Raw genomic sequence first — 21,423 nt, 5'->3', positions numbered from 1 at the left:
TGCGTTTCCTACAGTTTCTCGCACCTTGGCCATATTGCTATTGAACGGCGCGTCGTGATCAACGGGTTAGGCCACACCTTTGCACAGACCCCTAGGGGCAAAGGTTATTCTCTTCCATAGTGTTTTGTTCCCGTTAAAACATCACTGCACAGTAGTAGCGAACGCATTCTGAAGCCGAATAATTTTATTGGCATTGTTTACTCTGGTATTATGGCACGCACAGAGGATTGGGTAGACAAGGGCGAAAAATGAACGCAAATTACTAAGAAAAAAAAAGAAAAAACCTAAGCACGGCTGGTCAGGGCTGCATGGGCCTCAGCGAGCTGGGCTTCGAGCTGGGCAATACGAGCGGTCTGCTCAGTGTCCTTGGTAAGGAAGCCGTTCTTCTCGGTTTCGAGGATCGCAATCTTCATGTTGAGAGCGTTGTTGGCAGCCTCCAGGTCGGACACTTTGGCCTCCAGACCCTCAAGTCGAATTAACTTCTTGAGACGGGAGCGTCGAGCAGCGTCCGTGTTCTTGGCGCGCTTGGCGACGATTTCCTCTGCCTCCTCCTCGGGCGTCAATTGACGCTTCTTGCTCTTGCGAGATACAGGCGTAGTGGAAGCATCGACCGCAGGCAAAGAGTCTGCCTCAGGTTCAGCAGAGACAGCGCGCGAGACTGCAGGCGACGATGATGCCGAGGGAAATCCCTTCTCCACGGGCTCGGCCTTGGGAGCCAAAACGGGCGAAGCAATGGGCTGAGCAGCGGGCATGGCGGACACAGGTGCAGCTGCACCCAGAACGGCCTGAGCCATCACTGCGGACTCGAGTTCAGCAGACCAGGGAATGTTGAGTGCTGCAGCAGCCTGTTGGACAGCTGTGGAAGTCAGCATGGGAAGTACAGGCGAGGCTGGTGCATTGGTCTGGACGGGAGAGGCTGGCAATTCGCTACTAAAAGACACGGTGGGAAGACCCATGGATATGTCAAAGAGCGAGGGGCCGACCGAGGATCCAAACGAGTCAAAGCCGAGCACGGGGGAGTCCTCCAACGCCGAAAAAGGGCTAGACGAGCCCGAGGATGATTCGTCGCTGGAAAGGGCACTGAACGCCAAATCTGCAGCGAGCCATTCGTCGAATCCGTTGCCAGTGTTGGGTGAAGGGACAAAAAGGTCGCCAGAGCTGCAATCGTTACCGAAGGAAGTATTCTTGCTGACTATTGAAATGATAAAGTTTAATAGATGTGATAGATATTTTCTGTTAGCAAGATTTATTGAGTGACGATTAAGATGGCTCTTTTTTTTTCAGTTGAAAAACCAAACTTACGCTGAGCAAGAGCAGACTCTAAAGCGTCTGCCGACTTTGACATCTTGACGTTGGTCGTATCAAACATGGAGAAATCGATAGTGGCCATTTTTGGGAGAGATAAATGGGTATTTTGAGATAAGGGTACTTCAAAGGCGGGTAGAGAACTTGAAAGGATTCAATTGATGGAATTTAGGACTGTAAGGGCAGTAAGGCGACTACTACTTTGGGGACGATAATGGATTTGGCTACGATGATGTCAATAGTTGAACTGGGGATAATAATTGGGGAAACCATCTTGGCTAGTTGTTGTATGGGGCGTGAACCGTTAAAGGTTGTGGAATGTATTGTTAAAGGTAAAGGTTGGGTTGTTGTTGTTGTTGTTGTTGTTGTTGTTGTTGTTATTGTTGTTATTGAAGGTTCTGTTGTAAGATATTCTGCTGTTGAAGTGTGTACGAAGGTGTACTGGCGTTTAAGCGGAGAAGGAGGCCATTGTGGGTAACGTATGTAAAGTCGGTGGTAGAAAAACGGGGAAGTGATAAAAAAAATAAAAAAGGCAGAGTCGTTGGTGGACAAAAGAGAGTGGGCGATAAAAAAGAAAGATGTGGAGGGCTGGGTTGGTTCAAGGTGAAGTGGAAGAGTGGAGGTATGAAAAAGAGAAGAAAAGAGGGCCTAGGATTGGAGCTGGGGTAATATATCACTCGCTCAGGTGCCAGTCCCTTCGAGCGATGAATCATCTCTGTTTACTCTTAAGGGTGGGCAGATGGACCAATCGATTTCGTCGGACCATCTTGTGCCTCCACAAACAGCGCCGTTTTTAAGGTTTGCAACCTGTTTCTGGGTCTGGCGGCCGTTTGTCGGACCTGTTGACGTCTAGACCACGACAAACTCCTTCGCGCGTTTGTAGACTATACAGTCCTCTCTCATTTTCGATACTTTTTTTCGTCGAAAGTGAGATCGCTAAAGATTCCAGCGATTCTATTGGCTGGAGGGGCATTTTCAGTCAATCAGAGTACTCTATATCTAGGCTCGTAGCACTCTGCCCTCCATCATCCCCATCCCCATCCTCATCCTCATCCTCGCCAGCGTTCCCAGCATCACTAGCATCGCCAGTACCAGTGCTCCATAATCCCTCTCACCACGTTCTACCCATGCTTCCTAAGATTGCAGACGCGCTGGACCGACCTAAGTCGAGCGAGGACGCTTCATTGTCGGACGCAGGTCGCGGTAGTTGGACACTTGCTAGCAAAAAGCGGATCATGGACAATTGGGATATCTTTCACAGAGGCTATCAGGACCTGCTTGGCAATCCTGTACCAGAATTATCACCATCAATGAAAGACTTTGAGACGGCTAACAAGCTGCCACCTAAAACGATCACCCGACTCATAAAAATGAGGCCTTTTATCAACAAAATGCCTACCGGCTCTTTGGATACAAGGTGCTACACCAAAGCCCACATCCGCGAGTTTTATCCAGTCGAGACGATTCTTCACCAGGAGATCCAACGTCTCCGTAAAATGAACGTGCCGGTAGATCAATGGCTGTTACAGTTGCTTGCAGGAGAGGTATACGACCTGCTTGTGGAAAGAAATGGACCACTCACGTTTGAAAAGCCTAGATTCTCGTCCGGTTGGGTAGCCAGTTTCAAGGCCACCTGGGGACTGTCGTTTCATAAGCTGATGGGCGAGGCAGGGTCGGTTGATTGGGATGCGATAGCGGGGCAAGTGGAGGGTCTCAAGTCAATTCTTGCGACCTATGATCTGAATGACATCTACAACGCCGACGAGACTGGCCTTTACCTGCAGACCACCTCAAGTTGGACGCTCGATGTCGAGATGAAGGCCGGAGCAGCCATTCCAGCATCGCGCGTCTCCATTCTCTTCTGCACCAATGCCACAGGAAGCGACAAGCGAAAGCCTTTTATTCTCAGTAAGTATCCTGTCAGAAGTTGATATTCGGAACGAGGAGAGACATGGTTTATTTTTATTTTTATTTTTATTTTTTTATGCTGGATGCCATGTTGATCATATTTGGATCCATTTAGGCGAAAACCTTGCTTCTGGCTTCAGGAAAGATGAAACGCTGCAGCGCTTGGTGGATGTCATGCCATGGGATACTGCAAAGCAACCACGCAAGTCCAAGGCAGCTAAAGCAGCGGCAGTCGCCCAGCAACAGCATCATGACGCTAGTGGACAAGATGGCGCACCTGGCAATACACAACACCAGCAACAGGAGGCCACTTCACAGCATACCCAGGCGCAGAAGCGGCAGACTAACAAGCGAGCAGATTACATGACCAAGTATACCTTTACCCACTGGCTGCGCCAGTTCCAGCAGGACATCGTCGCGGAGGACCCTGATCGGCGCGTGGTCCTGCTCATCGACAATGCATCATGCCATGCAGTGGTAGAACGGTGCAGTGTCGATTTTCCGAACATCAAACTGCTGCTTCTGCCGCCGAACTCGACATCAGTAACACAGCCCCTGGACGCAGGAATCATTGCTGTTTTCAAGAGGCGGTATCGTAATCTCATCCTAAAGTTACGTGTCTTCAAATCCTCCCAGCCAGTGCCAGACCCCAATGCGCCTCCTAAAGCGGCCAGCAAGGGAAAAAAAAACACGAGGAGGGCCAAGGCAGTCGACAAGGCCATGAAGTCGAAGAAGGATGGGTCTTTTAGGGTGTCCAACCTCGAAGGATGGCACATGATAGCTGCTGCCTGGAACGAGGTGGAAGGCAAGTCCATCCGGAGCTGCTTCAGACACGTCCCCATTTTCGGCGAGGCCCAAAAACAGCAACTTTCAACGCACACTTGTTTAGAAGAGGAGGTGGTTGCGGCGCTCAAGGAGACCCAGCAAAACATTCTCCATCGGTTCAGGGTGCAGGGTTACCACGACTCAGTGAGTGGCAGAGACCAAGGTCAGAGCGGCTCGTCAACAACGCCAGTCCTAGATATTTTAATGGACGCCGCGGAACAAAACGCCCTCGTCCCAGAAGATGGCTCTTCGTCAGCAATATCAAGAGGTGTTTCAATCATGGGTGCTCTTGAGAGCCATGAGAAGCTGCTGGCTTCAACCGCGAAACTTTTGGATGGCTCGCCTTACATATGCGAAGTCATTGATCAACTACAGAAGGACCCCGATTTCATGTCCTTCTTCTTGTCACTACAGACGGGTTCGGAGCTTTTGGATGGCGACTGGCTAGAGAGCACAAGTGATGGCGAAGGCGCGGAAGACGACGATTTCGTGGTGGTGCCCAATCCATTCTTGGTGGTAACCAACGACAGAGGGTCTCCTCTGAAGCCCAAACATATCAACAAGCCTTTACACAGCCGCGTCTATATGAGCCGAGTCGAGCAATTGGCTTCCTCAGAGTACTCTGACACTGACCAGTCGGGACCACAAACAACTTCGACTGAGGAGGAAGGATCTATCGACGAGCATTGGGAGAGTGAAGAGGAGGAGGTCACAGGGGACAAAGCTGTTGGCGAGAATATCGTCAATCTATTGAGTGCCGCTGCAGTTTTGATGACCTCAAAGAAGCACAGGCGATACAGGAAACAAGTGGAGCTGCTTGCAGATACTCTCATGAGCAAACGCATGGATGACGCCTCAAAGAGCTACCGTACGTCCTTCGCCGAAGACTACAGATCCAAGATGGAGGCATTCAACAAGAAGAAGGCAGCTCTGCGCGTCGAGCAAGCGCGGGTCAACAAACGTTTTCCGCCAGCAAGCAAGACCGTCAAGCCAGCACACACCAGAGTAGTCATGCCACGATGATATTTATTGATATCCCTTTGCATAAAAAAAATACATATATTGAAATCAGTACGCCTAGGAGCGGTGGCGATGAGGATGAGGATGAGGATGAAGATGAGGATGGGGATGATGGAGGGCAGAGTGCTACGAGCCTAGATATAGAGTACTCTGATTGACTGAAAATGCCCCTCCAGCCAATAGAATCGCTGGAATCTTTAGCGATCTCACTTTCGACGAAAAAAAGTACCGAAAATGAGAGAGGACTGTATACCCCTCCATAGTCCCATAGTCTGCACGCCGCTTCTGGAGATCAGGCATCACACTCGTCTACTCATATTACTCACCTCTCGAGTGGCCTACATGTAACGATAGGAGATTGATATGTCTATCCTATCCTCTTCTATTTTCAAGCAGACCTTGAGAAGAAAGACGACGGTGTAGTCTACTGTCAGTCCTGCATTGCTAATCCCTGCTGTTTAGCCTATTCCATCGTTACTAAGAGTGCTCTTGGACGGAGGGAGTAAACGAGAACAGAGACAAAAAAGACAAAGAAGACGCTGGTCCACCCATTCTGGGTCCCAGATGGGTCTCTCGCCACTTGAGATAGATCATCTTGAAGCGTCTCGCGGCTTGACTAAAGCAAGCTCCAGTCCCTACCAACCACTTCACCCGATCTCGCGTGATTAGATTCCTCGAACTTCTTGTTCTGCTTTGCTGCTAGCTGAGGTGTCCATGTGTTTTCAGGCTGTTGCTGCTCTCCCGGGGCCTGCGTGTACGCAGCCAGGTCTTGGAGCGGCATAGAGTCCTGGACATAAAATGCCAGCGCAAATACTCTTTTGAGTATGAAAATTTAATTCAACCCAATTTTTTACGTACAATGAAGAGGGAACAGGGCCATGCCACCCATGTGCCTTGCATTGCTATCACCATGAGTTGATGAGGTGGTGAACACCGCCATCATCAAAGAAACCTCTCACCTCACCTAAAGCCCTATCGTCGCCTGCAGCATTTTATTTTTATTTTTTGCTTACACGAATCCATGACAAATGATAGAGATATTCCTGAGCGCGTCGAAGGGTCAATTCCCTGTAGCTGATGTTGTACGTATAATTTTTCCGCAGGCCGGAAATGGAAACTATTCCATTCAATTCAGTATGTAGTGTTCACAAATCACGCCTAGTCAAATATTCACAAACGAAATAGCAATCACTGCTCACATGATTCCAAGTATCCATCCCCTCTTTGAGAATACGAGAATGTATAGGCGATTGAATTGCTTAAGATTTAATTGGATAGACTCAATTGGATAGAACACAAGGCTCCATCGACGCGCGTCGCGACATACAAGTTCTTAATGAAGTAGGCATGATGCCCATTGTTAGCCTATAAGCCTACAATAGCATCATTCAGTTGGGCTTTCACGTTGATATTTATTGAGGCCATGCTTTCTGAAGCGCCTTCTCTGCTGCGATATCACGGTTAAGCTGTAAATAGTATTGATTGAGGGAACCAGCTCGCGCGATTTTTTGTTTAACGACCAGTAATCCAGCCTCCTTTCTCAGATCCAACGCCGGCTCCTATGCCTCCGAGATAGCCTTCAATACTGACTCAATGACCAGCCGATTGAAGCCATAATGCTTTCGCACAGCAGCGCTGGCATCCTTGCGCCACTTGTAGTACTTGTTCATTCGCCAGATCGAGGGTTCCCCGTCAACACCATGAAACCATTCTTGCCAAATTGGATCGATGGTACGTGGACGGTCCTTCATGGTGTACGAGGAGATGACGGGCTTGTCCCGAGGCCATGCCAGTTGCTCTGCTAAGGCCACAAGATCGTCCCTGACTGGCCCGGCCTCCATTGAGGGCAACTAAGGCTGTGAAAGTGGTGGCGGAGAACGTGGTGGAGAATGTGGTGGTGGAGAATGTGGCGGTGGAGAATGTGGCGGTGGATAATGTGATTCATCCTCCGTAAATGGCAACCGAGATAGCAGTGGCGACCGTGGTTGATCCTGAACCGATGGCGGTAATGGCTGTGGCTGCAGTTGTTGTGTTGGCTGTTGTAGTGTTGAAGGCAACATCTCTGACGCAAAGGGCATTGCTGGTATCTGTACTATCGTAAGCTCTGTTCTAGCCACAGTTTCAGATACAGTGGCCAACATCTGCTTTAAAACGTTGTGAAATGAGATCAAGCTGCTGCCTATATTATTGTTCACTGTTATCATGCCATTGTGCATAGTGACCATGTCGCTCCTCATGTGGTTCACTTGTCGTGCTATTGACGCTGACCAAACGTCCCTATCGCGCTGCATGTCGGTTGTAGTGGGTATTGTTTTAAGCAAGCTTGTCGCGACTGTCATCTTCTCGGAAATGTCCCGCAGCCCATGTTGAATGGCGGGAGCATTGGCAAGGAGGCTATCTGAGATAGGCGATTTTGACGTAGCCATCTTTGACGTAGCCATCTTTTCGCGCAAAGCGGCCCGGAACTCGTTGAACATGGGTAGCCTGAAGACTGGTTTATGAAAGATCCGGTGGAGGTGGTACTGACAGTGTGGGTCACCATTAATTTCCATGAGAGCTGCAGCATCCTGCAAGATGACCTTGCGCAAATGGGCCAGAAGGATAAAAAACTTGATCTTTTGCGAATCATGTTGCGGGTAATTTGCCACAAGCCTCTGATCCAGTCCACGATTGTTGTATTCGTCCTGTTCCATCATGATGTTCTCCATCCAGGTCTCCCAGACCTTGTCAGGATATGCATTGTTCAGAACGGGAAACACGAGTTTTTGAAGCTCGACTGGTGGGATGGCTGTGTTCCTGGCAATCCAAAACCGCTCCTGAACATGTGTGAAGCCTGCCAGCTTGAGAGGGACACGCTCTGGAATCTCGCTCAAATAATGTGTTGCAACTCGTTGATGCAGCCAATTTCCATGCTGTGCAATCTCCTCAATTGTAGCCCCGGCTGATTGGGCTTGCTGTGCTCCAGCTCGGCGGCCGGCATGAGTGGCCTTGGATGACAGCACATTGGCAGCTTGCATCTCCGACTTTTGAGCAGAGTAGTGCGTGGAGGAGGACATCTGCTGGCCGGGATTACGCGCAAACACCAGGTAGTTGCTTGGCCAGTCTGGCTTGCTAAAATCAGGACATGTGCGTGGATCCTAAAATGTTAAAAAAGTAGGCATGTTACTTTCTAATAACTGCTGAAGATCCTCATCGACAGGGTCTTACACCATCTGTACCTTCATACCATGAAGAGCTCAAACAAATAAAAGGCAAGGGAACCCATTGGGCATATCTCAACGTCCTTGTTCCGCACGACCACACCATAGAGCAACTTCCCATCTGCGTTCATCTTGCCTTGGAGCATCGTGAGGACAACACCCAGGGTGAACTGTCCTGTGGCATCGCTGAACTCGAATGCATGGAAGTTCAAGTCCTGCAGCAAAGCCATCCGCATGTTTTCTCCTCGACACATCATGAAATGGGTCCACGATAAGTTTAGCCGGTCGCGGAGTCCATTGAGCTTTCGGCGGCTCTTCTGATCGAGCTGAACATAGTTACGTGTCCAGAACGACTTCATCATGCGCTTGAAGCCTTGGGCATTGTAACCCTCTGTGATCCTGAGACCTTGGAGCTTTGTCGCTTTTGTGAGGGAGCCTGATAATATTTATTAAAGTAGTTTAGTAGCAGAACAATAGCATGGCTACATGCATATGCAGCAATATATCAGCTTACTGATCTTTCTTTTGTACGCCTCCATGAATGGCCTGGCTATTTTGCGCGGGGATGTCTCTGCTCCCTGCCACACTCCATTTGGTGCCGAAGTTGCCTGCTCTGTCCATAGATCAACAGCAGCCTTGATGTAGAAATCAACCGTCTCGGGCATGTAGTAGTCCGTCAGCGCATCGGTCCGCGGTTTCTTTTTGCGCAAAGGTTGAACATCAGGGTTCAGTGAGTCGCCTTCCCCAAAGCACTCCTTAAAGTATCGCGCAGCGCGTGAGTTCGTTACAGACTCGTCCCTGTAGCGATGGCGCGTACACCAGGCCTAAGGCAGAGTGAATGGGGATAAATCGGATAAAAATTAAGGACAGAACCAACAGCACTCTGCTTTGAATTAAGGCTAAAATAAAGACCATCTTACTTTCCAATGCTCTCGGTATTTGTCGTATGCTTTTTGGGTGGATCGGTGTAAGTTGGCGCGGCGTACTTGTTGGGCAACGAAGACAGCATCTGCCTCCTCTCTGTTATTGATCCTGGCCCACTCCAGTTCCGACCTAGGCAATTCTACTTGTTGGACAATAGGCCAAGCCGCTTCGTCGCTGACGCGCTGGTTGATAGTCTCGCTGGTCGTTCCATTGGTGTTGTCTGCCAGCTGCTGCTGCCTCGCTTTTCTCTTTCGCAATATTGGTTCCGGCACGAGCCCCATTTGCAAGGGCGGAACGGACGGCATCTGAGGTTGATGTAATGGCAAGGAGGGGGATCTGACAGTATGCTGGTGCCGGTGCTGCGTATGTTGTGTCTCCTGCGCCATGTGTGCCGTTATTGTGGTACCGCCTTCACCCTCTGTCCATGCACTCTCGTACAGCGCGCGCTCCTCGTCTACTTCGTCGTCCTCATCGTCCTCATCGTCGTAATAGTGATCTTGCGCTTCGGCTACGTACAAGCAAGAGAGTCAAGCAGCAGAGAAATTTAAAGAGGCCGCATTGAAGTGCCAGACTATTACGCTATCAGGTACTTCAGAATAAAAAGCATGGGCCATCATCTTCGATTGGAGGGACAGAACGGGGAATAGCAGACCGAGTCTGACTGCTTTCACCGACCTTTTCTAAAAAATGTAACGAGTAAGGGTATGACATATGGCGTCGCTGCTTTGTTGCTGGGTTATGAGTTCCACTTGATGCACTACTACCTGGCTACTGCGATCATCCACAAAATTCACAGCAAGCCACATTTCCTTATGTTTTTGGCTATTGTAAAAAAGTGAACCTTGAAATTGGTTTACAGGAAATACCCTCACAGTGGCAACGAAATTATTTGCGCTGGCATTTTGTTGCCCAGGATAGTAGCGCTCCGGCTTGTTTATACATTTGTTGGCCCGCGGGAAAGTTGACGGGCCCGGCCATCTTCAGCGCGTCTATGTTCATGCCCCAGCACTATCAGCTACGCTGCAACCTGCAATGCGGTTCTCCTCATCCTCCTGCTCGTCCTCCACTGTCATCTGGTTTTAGGACTGGCCTAGGTGCGTGTCAATCGCGCATATTCCCTAGAGACGCCGAGCCTTTCGAGGAGTCGTCTCCGTCGCCAGGGCGCTTTGCATGCATGCTGACGCTCTTCTTCATCCTCCCCCTTCCCTCCATCCCTTTCTCCCCCTCCCTCCTTCCATCTCTTTCTCCCTCTCATCCGCACTGTACTCCTGGCTTGTGGTTCATTCCCGATATAGATGTATACACCACAAGTTGCTGTTTCTTTTATCCTCCCCATTCCGGTAGATGAAGTTGGGAAAGAAAGTAACGTCCCTGTTATCCAAGATGGCCAGGTTGGAGCGGCCTAGTCTGAAGACCCTCTCGCATAAATAGCGAGTCGGCAACGTTGGCCCCCTCTTAGCCTTCACCACCAAATCTCCGCATTGAACCATCACTTACATCTTCTTCCGCCTCAAAAGGTAACATAATACTGAGCCCCCACAGCTCTCGTATCTTCTCCACATCTATGAAAAGGATCTTCATGTTAACCACAGTCCAACTTTCCACTTTCCGTAGACAATGTCCCGCTCCACACTTTTATGTCTCCTGGGTGTCATTTTGGTCCTGATCCAGATCGGTTTTGCGACCGCCGTGGCCATCCCTAACGGCCTGTATCGTATCATAAAATCCCCCGAACAGCTGACCCTTACTCGGAGTTAGGGAACCAATGGCCGTCTTATCCTCGAGCCTCGCGGAGGACCTCCGCAAGCCCAGACGTGGGAGGTCATGAACAAAGCGGATGGCATAGTCACTATCCGCGATCCTGCGTCAGGTTTCTACCTTGCTCCGATGAGTTTTCTCCTCACTCTTTTGCTGGCATGAAAGAGGACGAGCATGGGTGGTTCTTGGAGCGGGGCACAGCCCCCAACAATCTCCTTATCCGTGTTCCAGCCATACATAATGGCCAGGAGTTAGTCCTTGGTATATCTCCCTTGTTGGTTTTTCCACCTTTTGCCGGCATCAACAATGCTGATACCGGACGTAGAAACGAGTGGATCTTCGAGAGGCTGGCGAATTGAAGCGCTCCCAAGCAGCCACGGAGGGTAAGAACGCGTATAACCTTACTACCATAGCATACTTGATTGCTTACCTATTACTACAGTCTATCCGCCAGATTTCGTACTAATACCCTACATACAATAAACTGTTGCAAGGATTCAGAAAAAAGCAGCGAAGGCGCTCAGATAGATAAAGCGAGTGGATGATTGTGTACACGAGTATGTCTTTATGATGGGTGCAAAACACAGGGTGCTTGCAAGAAAGCAAGACTTTGGGGAATATGCAGAGGATATATGACGATAAATGAGCGCGTTTCTGCTGAATACAGCTGGCCATCTTCTAGGTGGAAGCAAGTCTGCCAAATCCAATACGGTTATTGTCGAAATCATAGACCTACAGTAACACCAGAATACTATTCAGTTAGACCAGCGAAAAACTGTTGACCTTGTGGGCGTTCGCGAACGAAGGACGGACTTACAGAGTAAACACTGCGAAGGAAAACATCTCCTAGGATCCATGCGGTACCGTCGACCTCCTCGCCCGCAAAGCCGCTCATGCATCGGCCAGGTGCGATTTCTTGGAGCGTATAGAGACTTGGAGGCACCTCATAAACCTCTCCAGCAATCTGGATGTGGAGCGTGGGCATGTTCCTTCCGTGGCAGGGCACAGAGTATATTCCGTCGTGGATGTGCCGAGCCCCAGGAAGGAACTTGGAGTGCAAATGACGTGCAAGGTCAACGGGGATGATGATCTGGGTCGTCCCTGCAAATATGAATGAGGTATCTTATTAGATACCAGCATTTGAACCTTAGCATTTAAATTTTAGCAGTGGATATCTTTACAGCATACAGATCGCAAACATCTTACCAGTGTCGACAATGGCATGGGCTGGAGTCTTGAGTAAATCGGTGTTGTCGCTCTTGACCTTGTCCATATTGATCTCCCAGTAACCTTTCTTGACGACCTTGGACCACTTCAAACTGTCCTCCTCGATCTTCAATGAATCGTATCCGCCCAAGGCGAGCTCGCCTCGGCCGCGAGCCATGAAGAATCCGAACATGCCCTTCTTGATGACATGCTGCTCCAACATAGCCAAGAACGGTGGTCGCTGTCCAGAGCTGCTCATCTCTTGATATGCCAATCCAAAGACGCCATCAAATACAGCGCGTCCAAAGAGAGTGCTCGATGTCAGGCTTTCAGCAAAACGAATGGGCTCCTTGCTACGGATGCCTCCAAGGGTAAGAATGTCCTCTGAGACGACACCCGTCACTTTCCCAGTACCGTACTCGATCTCGAAGGGAAGAACAGGGACCGTGCTGGCGTAGGTGGAAGAGCTCTGGCCATTGAAACGTTGATGAGAGAGACACCCTTCTTCGATGCACTTGGAGGATGGGATCCAAAGGTCACTCGAACCCGTATCGAACACGACATTGAACGTCTGCTTTGGGTTACCAACCTGGATTTTGCCGTAGTAGCCGCTGACAGTACCAATGGTATCGAGCTGGATGATCACCTGAGGATCGTATCTGTATTGGTTGGTCGTTGCCTGTGTTGGACTGCCTCTGTTACCCTTATTCTCGCTATTATCGTGATGCTTTGTGCCGTCCTTTTTAAAACCTTTTTTTTCGTTTTGTATGCCCCTCTTCTTGCGGTAATCCTTCTGTTCCTTGTGCTGATCCTCTTCCTTCTTGGGACTGTCCTTCTTTGCCTTCATATTCTGAAGCATTTCCCAGGCATCGTCGCGCTCCGGGTGGATGTTGGACCGTTTCAAAAAATGGACAGTACGCTCGCGGAGAGAGCGCTCCTCATTCTCTAGATGTGTCTCCTCGGCAAAGGCGATTGAGAATATTTTGGATCGCGTGGAGTAGCGTTTCTTGTAAATGGCGACTCTTGACAGGGCATCAAGCAAGTTCTTATTTTGACAAGATTCGTCGCAAATGAAGCTGTTGGTAGCTGTCGCTTCACTGGTTGACATTTCCACTTCAAATAATTGCGCACCCTCTGGCGTATGGGGACCATCGGAGAGGTGGATGGGTGGATCGATGGTTGGCGGAAGCTCGTATTTGTTGTGGTGACAAGACTGAAAGGTGGGTTCAGGAGGCGTTGTGGATGGATCTGGGTAGTTGCCCCACAATCTCCGAGCGGGCGTAGCCACCCAAACGACAATCATAGTGACGCCGACGACAGATAACACGATGCCAAGGGCGCGTGCGAGATTGATGACTATCTCTGTTCTACGAGAACGAATGAATGAAGCAGGAGTGGGTGATTTGACGCATGGTGATTGGATACCGGCCGCATGGATACCTGGTCCGAAGGATATAGTGAGGGGAACCAGTCTCATGCCGCTGTAAATGTGTTCCTAAAAATTTTATATGTGATATATTTCTCGAACTAAAACATGCGTGAGATATGGAGTGGAATGGAGGTAAAAAAAATTTTCCCCAATAGGTTCTGACTCGAGTTTTTAAAAGAGAGAGCTATGGGGATATTCCGCATTCCCATATATCCAGGAGACGACTTTAAAATCTTTGTGGATGGCAATCATCATAAGTCGATGGAGGCGACCCTTTCGCAATCGCAGCGTCCTGCGTCTTCACAGCCGATGTGAAGATCTATATTCCATCTCACGCCGGTTTTCTGTGCTCATCCTAAACGTCTATGCGTCCTAGATCCGTTGGCCAGTTGCGCCGAGGGAGCCAACAGCCAAAAAAAAAAAAAAAAAAACGCGTTTTATTATTGGCTGCTCACAAGCTGACTGGATCCTACGCTAGAAGGGTCCCAGATAAGCGTTTGGTATCCGGTCGTTAAGGTTATTTGCGCCCCTGAGATCCGTGTGCTCCTGAGACACGAACGCGCGTTTTTTTTAAAGGACGAAGTGTAAACAGTCACCAATGGCAACCATGGTCCACCTTTTTTGACCTTCACTCTGCCGACAACAACCCTGCCGCTATCGACCCTCATATCCTCTCACAACCAGCAAACTGACAATGGAGGCCTCGTCCTCTGCTCCTCAGCAAGCCTCATCAGCCCTCGGCTCCATTACAGGCACGAACACGCCTGTCCCTCCAACAACTACCAATGTAGTCAGCAGTGCGCCTAATCCTGGAGTCGCACCAGACCAAGTGCCGATGGAAGATGTCGTCTCGACCAATGCTGTCACAGCAGAGGCGATTGCGCGTCAGAATCAGACAGTGGTATGTTCCCATGCCGCGCAAAGAGGCTGTACTCAAACAGAATAAAAAAAGTATGGCACCCCACTAATTGCTTGTACCATGGGCACAGGTGGAAGAGTTCCAGTACTTGCTGGAAAAGAGTCAACAACTGTTTGCAGGACTGAGGTACAGAAACTTACCTTGGGAGGAGGACTGAATGCGTGTTTCCCAAAAACGCATTGCTAGGAAGACCGAAGCCTCTGTTTAACCGGCGCTTTATTTTTTTGTGATCTATGGACAGGGACCTTCCACCGACTGGATCCAAGCAATGGCAGCCTTATTTCCAAAAGACCTTTGAAATCTTTTCTAAGGTACTGTCCGCATATGGGTGCTTATTTTCGATCTGATATTCATCGTCACTCATCTCATTCCATGGCACAGCTCTGGAGGTTTCAGCAGCAAAATCGGTACGTCCTATGTGGGTTGTAGATTATTGTCATGCGAACACTTCGATCCCACTGCTAATACGATTCGTGTTTCTAATCGCGATAGGTTCGTTCTGGAGAACAGTTATGGATTAAAACGATGGGAAGTTGGCGAGATCGCCTCCAAGATCGGACAGCTATACTATCATTACTAGTAAGTGGCAGCGGAAAAGGGTCCGGCTTGTTCAGGGCAAAGTGAATCTTATGCGCATGCGGACAATACAAAACAAAAAAATAGAGTAGATGTCTAACCATTTCCTGCGTTACATTGTGGGGATACTAGTCTACGCACGAGCGAAACGAATTATTTACAAGAGTCGTACGTCTTTTACGATGCAATCCGCGAGAGACGCTACTTCAATGAGATTTCTGAGATCAAGAGGTGCGTTTAATGAATTGTGATGTCTGTGCTTGCGTGCTGAGATGACCAATCTTTACTGACATTATCTTGTTGAACGGAAACAGCTCAGCATTAATGATCAAGAAACTCCGCTATTACGCGCGATTTACAGTCGTTTGTCTGCTGCTCAACAATCGCGACATCATCTCCACCCTGAAGGACGAGCTGGCAGCGCTAGTAAAGGAGTACATCGCGATATACAGACCGCCCGATGCTGCAGAATGGCAGCTCGTTGTCCAAGAAATCTCGTCCTTCACCGATGTAAGGCCACCTGTGAACGTGAAACCACTGGCCATTTATACTGGAGTCCCGCTAACGTGAATTTCACGATATATTTGGAGCGTTAGGCCGAAAAGCGACTCCATCCTATCAATCCTGCAGGAACTTATTTGCCGGTGGCTAGGCGTTTGCAGACGAGCAAAGCTATCTCCGCAGCTTTGGACAAGGAGGGATCCTCGTCGACCAAGCTCAGGCTTCAGGAGGCCATCCTTGTGGGCAATGCGCACAACCAAATCAAATTTTCTGAACTGACGATTGATATGTACCGTATACTGCAATCCCTTGGTAAGTTGGCTAATCTGCAGAATTGCCCTCACAATAAGCGTATCAGATCACCTCTTTCTTACCATATTTCGACCTTGTTCAGAGAGGGAAACGTCACAGATACGAGGCACGGCGGATGGAGCAGGTAAGGATACTGTGCCAAGTGCCGTGGTCTCTGCAGTTGCCGCAGGGGCGGCAAGCGATATCAATAGCCCAAACCCATCTATAAAGGAAGAGCCGAATGAGGAGTCGACAATCGCTCAACGCAGGGCGGATAAGCTCACCAAACGGCCAAACCCTCACAAGTATCTGCTCTACCGACCAGCATTGAGCCAGCTCATGGTTTTTCTTGCAACAGCATTCCGGGTATGACCCTGTCTGGACATGTCATTGTGCTACAGCATTGTAAAAATCAACTTGGAATGAAGGATTAACCGTTGTTCTGTTTTATCTTAACAGGAGGTATCCAACGACTCGGCTCTGCTTATATACCTTTCTGCGGATGGTTCAAAGAGACCTGTACCAGACCACTCTGGTACTAAAGGTAGCGCGTCCTAGCAGAATCTTACTGCTTATTGTTGGGATCGTTCAATTACTGTTTTTAACATACGCTTTTATTCGATTTATAACAGGATATCACGGTGGTATATTAACCAACTCTCGCAAGATACCGGACAACTCTGATCCAGAGCAGCAGAGCATTACGCATTGTCTGCACCCTGGCGACCTGCTCCCGTTTACAAGAAAGCCTATGTTTTTAATTGTAGACAGCAACAACAGCGTGGCATTTGCAGTACGTGGCAGACAAAGTTGACAGGTATTCTTTTACGTTCCCACTGTCACCTCACAAAACCATTGTATCACTTTATCTACATATTCTAGGAGATGCCCCGAGTTTTCAACTACCCATTCATGAGTCTTCTGTCGCCAACTGAATACCCAGACTCTATCCCGGGTAATGCCCAGTAATGAACTAGGGCTTAAGTGCGTGCTTTGAAGCTGTTTTATAAACTAACTGAGACCATTTGATTGATACTAGATACATCCCAAGTCGGTGGACTCTTTACGTTATTTTTGCACGCACCTCTGCTTGCTTTTAGCTTCATCTGTGGCATTCAGCAGATCAGCCCAGACACATGGGAGCAGTGCTCCGGATTGATCTCACAGGCAGAAGGAAAGATTGCAGAGTTAATGGCTACTGCACCCCTAGGTAACCAGAAGCGATCTTTTTGTATATTCTACCAGCGGTGGCATCTTTCGAGCACTAATCCTTGGCGCTTTCAACTATCTTGGAAATCACATAGACAAATCGGTACGAAGGTTCTTGCAAGACGAGTTCTTGCGCCAGTTTATGATTCGCTTTGCGCTCTGCTCCATCATCCTCAAGGTCCATACTGCTTTCACAGAGCCCAAGGTACGGCCATGCTTTATCTACTGCTGAATAGGTTCCACCGAGTTTTGTCCGCAGTATTTTTTCTCATCCTTTTCATTCCTTGATCTTTGCTCCTTGCTCATGATAGCATTTGCCGACGTCATATCCATTGCTGCCAGCATCCGTACTTGAGTCTCCAGAGGTCTTGTCCAAAATTCGGTCGTTGGCTGTTCTAGCCAACGCCACTTGCTTTTCATTCGAAGATCCTATTACAGCATCTCAGGATCCTGCACCATAAAGAGTGTTCTTTAAGAGCTGTTACACCCAAAATCGCACGGCTAATGAACCGATAATACTAAATAAATCTATGTTTATTATTGGTCAACAATGCGCTCAACATGTGGTTATTGCTTCTTGAGCTTTGCTGGATCCTCATTGTCCGGTGACGGCGTCTCTTGAGGAGGAAGGCAATATTGGTCAAGATAGGCATCGCTCTGCTGGGTGCGTCCAAGTGGGTTGGGCAAGGCGTGCTTCCACCATTTTTTGAACAATGGTGGACGATTGTTCTTCCAGCGCACGGTTACCGTCCTGTGGCTGTCCAATTTTTTTCCGCCACCCTGATTGCCAGTTCCGGGCCCTTCCATACCCTTGTTGTAGTCCTTGCTGTCAGTTTTGCTGAAGCCACTGTCTCTGGTGTTCTGTCGAGTAGCTCGACCTCCATACAAAGCGGGATTCGTCAAGTCTCTCTTCATCCACTGCACCAGTTTTTCCTGCGTTGTTGTCATGCACTCCCGTTTCGCAAAAATCAAGAATTCATGACCTGGTCGGGCATGCTCACGGAAGACCGCCTCTACCGCGGCTGTGAGTTTCTTCCTGACCAGGTTACGATGCGTAGCCAACTTGGATACAGTCTTTTTGGGGACGACAAATGTCACACGGAAGGGCGGGTGCGGTGACATGGCGGACTCTGGGTATAGCCGAACGTTGCGAAGTTGATACTGTAAAATCGGGAGGGGCAGCGTCGGTGGCTCGAGATTCGATGTCGTGGAAGAGAGTGATGACGAAGCTGAGGGTGTTAAAGATGAGGATGGAGCCTTGGCAGCGAACTCGTCCTGTTGCTTCTGTTGCTCCTTTTTCTCCTGTTGTTCCTGTTGCTCCTGATTGTATCTCGTCATAGCGTAATTATACTCCATCGCGGCTTTCTGGACAAAGACCGGAACATCAGCTACAGCAAAGAATGTCGAACGTTTATATAGCGCACATTTATGTCAGTATAATACCAAGTGGTGGAAAACAAGGTGCAGAGCAAATTCTTTCCTTGACTTCTTACGTGGTGGTGGCTCTCGGAAGGGCATGCGGGTAGCCTTGATACTGAAGGCCTCGTTACTCAACGAATAGGCCCCAGACCGTTTAGTAAACAGCTCCTGTACACTCTCCTTGTCCATCCCCTCGATCTATTGGATTCAAATATACGGTAATTGCATGAGTCGATTGTCTTGAGTGATAAAGGCAGCGCAAGCAACAAAAAAAAAGTACTCGTGTGCGATAACGTACCCTTTCTGTATCTGGTACAGTTCGAAATTTTGTTGGTATAGGGATCGCTGGGATCTGGCTCCTTTCCTTGAATGATTCCCTGGATGCATATCTTGACGAACTATTTGTTGATCCATTGCGATCTTTTCCTTGGGCACCGTTTCTTTGAAAAGCTGGTCTATCGCTTCCTGGTTCATTCCGGTAGGAGCTACCTCCGTGGCTATTTGTTCTGTAGGTTGTATTTGTCTTTAACGGTCGTACAGTTCTTTCTAACGGTGCCTGTGAACCCGAGCGTGTCGAGTTAGATCGAGTCGTGAAAACAGTCGACTGCTGCAGTGGGCGAGTTCTTGAAGGAGACTGGAGTAGATGGTACAGATCCAGGACTGACCAATGCCGTGCCACAAATTGACTCCTTAGCGGCGAAAGGCCCATGACAGCAAAGGAGAACATAAAGATGGTGTGCGATTGCTGCGAAGTTTAATTTCCATTTTGGGTCTGGTGGGGCACCAACCGGCTCAAGGCCATGAATAAACGCGACTTCCCGAGCACTTCCCATTCCTTCATAGCATCCTTCCGCCCTTGCAACGAGTCAGCTCCACCTCGACAATCATGTCCTCACGCTACAGCTTTCCTCCACCTGGAGGTACACCCAACGCCAACGGCCCCAACCCACTCCGCCCATACTACACCGGCTCGGACTCGCCCTTGCAGTCATACTACAACAACACGCTCTCATCGACAACTCTGGAAGATGATCTCGCCTCACAGAACGAGATTAGCTCACAGGCTGCAGCGAAGGAGCTCGCCAGCTATGGACTACTCAAGTACGGAACCTTGGCAATAGCGGCGCCTTTCGAGGCCGGTCAAACCCTCCTGCAGGTCCAGTATCTGCCTAACGACGACGGCTTTAACGGCGATGACGAGGACCTTGCTGAGCAGGTAAACGTCACTTTATGATTGGGGTTCATGCGGTCCGCGCTCTTCATTGGGTCGAAGATAATGCACTGTACATTTATTCACACTTTCTCTTATTGTTATTCATATCCAGGCGAAACGCGAGGAGGAGCAACGGAGAGCTCGCGAGGAGCAAGCAGAACGGGAGTACTACGAACGCACAGGCATTCTTTCTTCCAGTTCAGGAAGCTACTACTCCAATCAGTATGGCAACCTCAACAGCAGCAGCACCGGCAACTTGGGTCACGACGGCTATGTGCCTACTCGCTCTAGGTACGAGGAGACAACGATTTCTCAGTCCACTTCAGGATCATCGGGATATGCTTTCAGAAGAAGTGTTTACGATGAGGAAAGTCGACCTGCTTATCAGCTGCCGCCCATTGAGGGAGGTGTCTGGAAGGCGGTCACCGACCTTGGAAAACACTCAACCGAGGGATGGTTGTGTCTCTGGAAGGGTGGGTGACAATAAGATCATGTTGTTCTCCACGTCTCTTGAAAAATAGGGATTGGGATGATTGATTATCTTATGCTGCATTTTGTTTACCTTGTCAATAGGTCAATATACCAACTGGATCTATGAAATGCTGCACCTCTTTGCCCAGCCAACATTGGAGGCGACTTTGAACGACACCTTTGATCTTTACGACGACACAATTCCTTTGGTGCACTTGGATAACGTCGGACCTAACATTGCCACCATGGTGACCAGCCATCTTGTCGTTGGATTCATCCTCTCGCCCCTGGAGCTTGTTCGCACGCGGTATGAATCCAAGATATTTTGAGATCCAGCGATGGCGCGAATTATATAGTGTTTTCGGCTCTTGTTAACATGTTATTCTGCCATCCATATAGATTAATTGTGCAGACTGCAAACCCGCTGCAGCGCAAGTACAGCGGCATGATCAATTGTATCACGACCATCATCCAGGAGGAGGGCGTGTCAGCATTATGGGGAGGCATCAACTTGTTCCCAACCCTCATCTACCACATGTTGACGCCACTTCTCTCCAACTCGATTCCATTGATCATCGACAGAGTCCTCAAATTATCTGCTGCGGACTCTCCGGTCCTCTACTCGCTGGCGGAATTGGGCTTGAACACAGTTGAACTTTTGATCCGTCTGCCGATCGAGACTGTTCGAAAGCGTCTTCAGATCCAAATCCAGTACAAGGACGGCAAGCGTACTCCTGGATCCAAGAAACTCCGCACCGTTGTTGAGACACGCAAGAGACCCTACTATGGAATGGTGGATTGTGTGTACAGGATCGTCAAGGAGGAAGGAGGACATCATAAGCGGATTTCAAGGACGGTCAAGAACGCGGATGGGCAGGTGGTGACAACGACTGTGACACATAGACCGTGGTATTCTGCCTGGGGTGTCCGTGGCCTGTACACGGGCTTGGGCATGCATCTGACGACCAACGTGGCACTATTCGCTATCGGTGCGGTGACCAATCTCCAAGACGAGGGCGACGACTGGTGAAGCAATGCCGCTGAGCATATGATAAACCCTTTTAGAATCAATTACATGATAAATAATAAATGGACAGTTGCAAGTGTAATGATCTCAGGACCTCGGGTCCCGGTTTCACCTAAACAGGGCAGCGACGATGACAGCCTTAAGGGTTCAGGTCACTTTCGCCTCCGTCACCGCCGCTAAAATAAAAGTGCGTCATGGAGGGAACCTTACTTTGATTAACAT

The 21,423-nt window shown here is 49.1% G+C and overlaps 6 protein-coding genes across 6 annotated transcripts; 3 read left to right on the top strand and 3 right to left on the bottom strand.

Annotated features, from left to right (window-relative positions):
* Positions 1 to 161: 161 nt before the first annotated feature.
* Positions 162 to 1,540, bottom strand: BC939DRAFT_105706 (uncharacterized protein). Its single transcript, XM_051549879.1, has 2 exons — positions 1,303 to 1,540; positions 162 to 1,192 (listed from the first exon to the last, which is right to left on the bottom strand). Exons 1-2 carry the CDS (start codon positions 1,388 to 1,390, stop codon positions 285 to 287), a joined length of 996 nt encoding a protein of 331 aa, XP_051417647.1. The 5' UTR covers positions 1,391 to 1,540; the 3' UTR covers positions 162 to 284.
* A 9,136-nt stretch (positions 1,541 to 10,676) lies between these two features.
* BC939DRAFT_435677 (uncharacterized protein) lies at positions 10,677 to 11,435 on the top strand. Its single transcript, XM_051553528.1, has one exon. It carries the CDS (start codon positions 11,099 to 11,101, stop codon positions 11,297 to 11,299), a length of 201 nt encoding a protein of 66 aa, XP_051417646.1. The 5' UTR covers positions 10,677 to 11,098; the 3' UTR covers positions 11,300 to 11,435.
* Positions 11,262 to 13,703, bottom strand: BC939DRAFT_435676 (aspartic peptidase domain-containing protein). The gene is made up of 4 exons (XM_051553527.1): positions 12,147 to 13,703; positions 11,758 to 12,041; positions 11,436 to 11,672; positions 11,262 to 11,324 (listed from the first exon to the last, which is right to left on the bottom strand). Exons 1-3 carry the CDS (start codon positions 13,621 to 13,623, stop codon positions 11,619 to 11,621), a joined length of 1,815 nt encoding a protein of 604 aa, XP_051417645.1. The 5' UTR covers positions 13,624 to 13,703; the 3' UTR covers positions 11,262 to 11,324; positions 11,436 to 11,618.
* A 473-nt stretch (positions 13,704 to 14,176) lies between these two features.
* BC939DRAFT_435670 (protein SCAI) lies at positions 14,177 to 17,619 on the top strand. The gene is made up of 15 exons (XM_051553526.1): positions 14,177 to 14,476; positions 14,565 to 14,620; positions 14,736 to 14,805; positions 14,876 to 14,901; positions 14,987 to 15,073; positions 15,203 to 15,301; positions 15,385 to 15,580; positions 15,667 to 15,883; positions 15,966 to 16,228; positions 16,322 to 16,406; positions 16,495 to 16,655; positions 16,745 to 16,817; positions 16,902 to 17,072; positions 17,167 to 17,276; positions 17,383 to 17,619. Exons 1-15 carry the CDS (start codon positions 14,270 to 14,272, stop codon positions 17,530 to 17,532), a joined length of 1,971 nt encoding a protein of 656 aa, XP_051417644.1. The 5' UTR covers positions 14,177 to 14,269; the 3' UTR covers positions 17,533 to 17,619.
* BC939DRAFT_105570 (uncharacterized protein) lies at positions 17,599 to 19,400 on the bottom strand. Its single transcript, XM_051549878.1, has 3 exons — positions 18,789 to 19,400; positions 18,565 to 18,688; positions 17,599 to 18,459 (listed from the first exon to the last, which is right to left on the bottom strand). Exons 1-3 carry the CDS (start codon positions 19,215 to 19,217, stop codon positions 17,639 to 17,641), a joined length of 1,374 nt encoding a protein of 457 aa, XP_051417643.1. The 5' UTR covers positions 19,218 to 19,400; the 3' UTR covers positions 17,599 to 17,638.
* BC939DRAFT_105554 (mitochondrial carrier domain-containing protein) lies at positions 19,225 to 21,285 on the top strand. Its single transcript, XM_051549877.1, has 4 exons — positions 19,225 to 19,706; positions 19,816 to 20,176; positions 20,277 to 20,481; positions 20,574 to 21,285. Exons 1-4 carry the CDS (start codon positions 19,377 to 19,379, stop codon positions 21,202 to 21,204), a joined length of 1,527 nt encoding a protein of 508 aa, XP_051417642.1. The 5' UTR covers positions 19,225 to 19,376; the 3' UTR covers positions 21,205 to 21,285.
* Positions 21,286 to 21,423: the final 138 nt, after the last annotated feature.

This window comes from Gamsiella multidivaricata (genome assembly GCF_025024155.1).
Source record: "Gamsiella multidivaricata strain RSA 2152 chromosome Unknown BC939scaffold_2, whole genome shotgun sequence".
Lineage (NCBI taxonomy): Eukaryota > Fungi > Mortierellomycota > Mortierellomycetes > Mortierellales > Mortierellaceae > Gamsiella > Gamsiella multidivaricata.
Note: the sequence above shows the minus strand (reverse complement) of the source record. Positions and strands in the feature narration are given on the sequence as shown.

Excerpts from the sequence above, each read along its gene's own strand:
- BC939DRAFT_105554 (XM_051549877.1), top strand. The coding sequence starts at position 19,377 with ATGTCCTCACGCTACAGCTTTCCTCCACCTGGAGGTACACCCAACGCC. Across the intron at positions 20,177-20,276 it reads ATGGTTGTGTCTCTGGAAGG|GTCAATATACCAACTGGATC; the intron begins GTGGGTGACAAT and ends CCTTGTCAATAG. Across the intron at positions 20,482-20,573 it reads CTGGAGCTTGTTCGCACGCG|ATTAATTGTGCAGACTGCAA; the intron begins GTATGAATCCAA and ends CCATCCATATAG.
- BC939DRAFT_435677 (XM_051553528.1), top strand. The coding sequence starts at position 11,099 with ATGAAAGAGGACGAGCATGGGTGGTTCTTGGAGCGGGGCACAGCCCCC.
- BC939DRAFT_105706 (XM_051549879.1), bottom strand. The coding sequence starts at position 1,390 with ATGGCCACTATCGATTTCTCCATGTTTGATACGACCAACGTCAAGATG. Across the intron at positions 1,193-1,302 it reads AGAGTCTGCTCTTGCTCAGC|TCAGCAAGAATACTTCCTTC; the intron begins GTAAGTTTGGTT and ends TCATTTCAATAG.
- BC939DRAFT_435676 (XM_051553527.1), bottom strand. The coding sequence starts at position 13,623 with ATGAGACTGGTTCCCCTCACTATATCCTTCGGACCAGGTATCCATGCG. Across the intron at positions 12,042-12,146 it reads CCATGCCATTGTCGACACTG|GGACGACCCAGATCATCATC; the intron begins GTAAGATGTTTG and ends TCATATTTGCAG. Across the intron at positions 11,673-11,757 it reads TCCTTCGCAGTGTTTACTCT|GTCTATGATTTCGACAATAA; the intron begins GTAAGTCCGTCC and ends GTGTTACTGTAG.
- BC939DRAFT_105570 (XM_051549878.1), bottom strand. The coding sequence starts at position 19,217 with ATGTTCTCCTTTGCTGTCATGGGCCTTTCGCCGCTAAGGAGTCAATTT. Across the intron at positions 18,689-18,788 it reads CTGTACCAGATACAGAAAGG|ATCGAGGGGATGGACAAGGA; the intron begins GTACGTTATCGC and ends TGAATCCAATAG. Across the intron at positions 18,460-18,564 it reads CTTCCGAGAGCCACCACCAC|CTGATGTTCCGGTCTTTGTC; the intron begins GTAAGAAGTCAA and ends TCTTTGCTGTAG.
- BC939DRAFT_435670 (XM_051553526.1), top strand. The coding sequence starts at position 14,270 with ATGGAGGCCTCGTCCTCTGCTCCTCAGCAAGCCTCATCAGCCCTCGGC. Across the intron at positions 15,581-15,666 it reads AAATCTCGTCCTTCACCGAT|GCCGAAAAGCGACTCCATCC; the intron begins GTAAGGCCACCT and ends TTGGAGCGTTAG. Across the intron at positions 17,073-17,166 it reads AATGGCTACTGCACCCCTAG|ACAAATCGGTACGAAGGTTC; the intron begins GTAACCAGAAGC and ends GAAATCACATAG.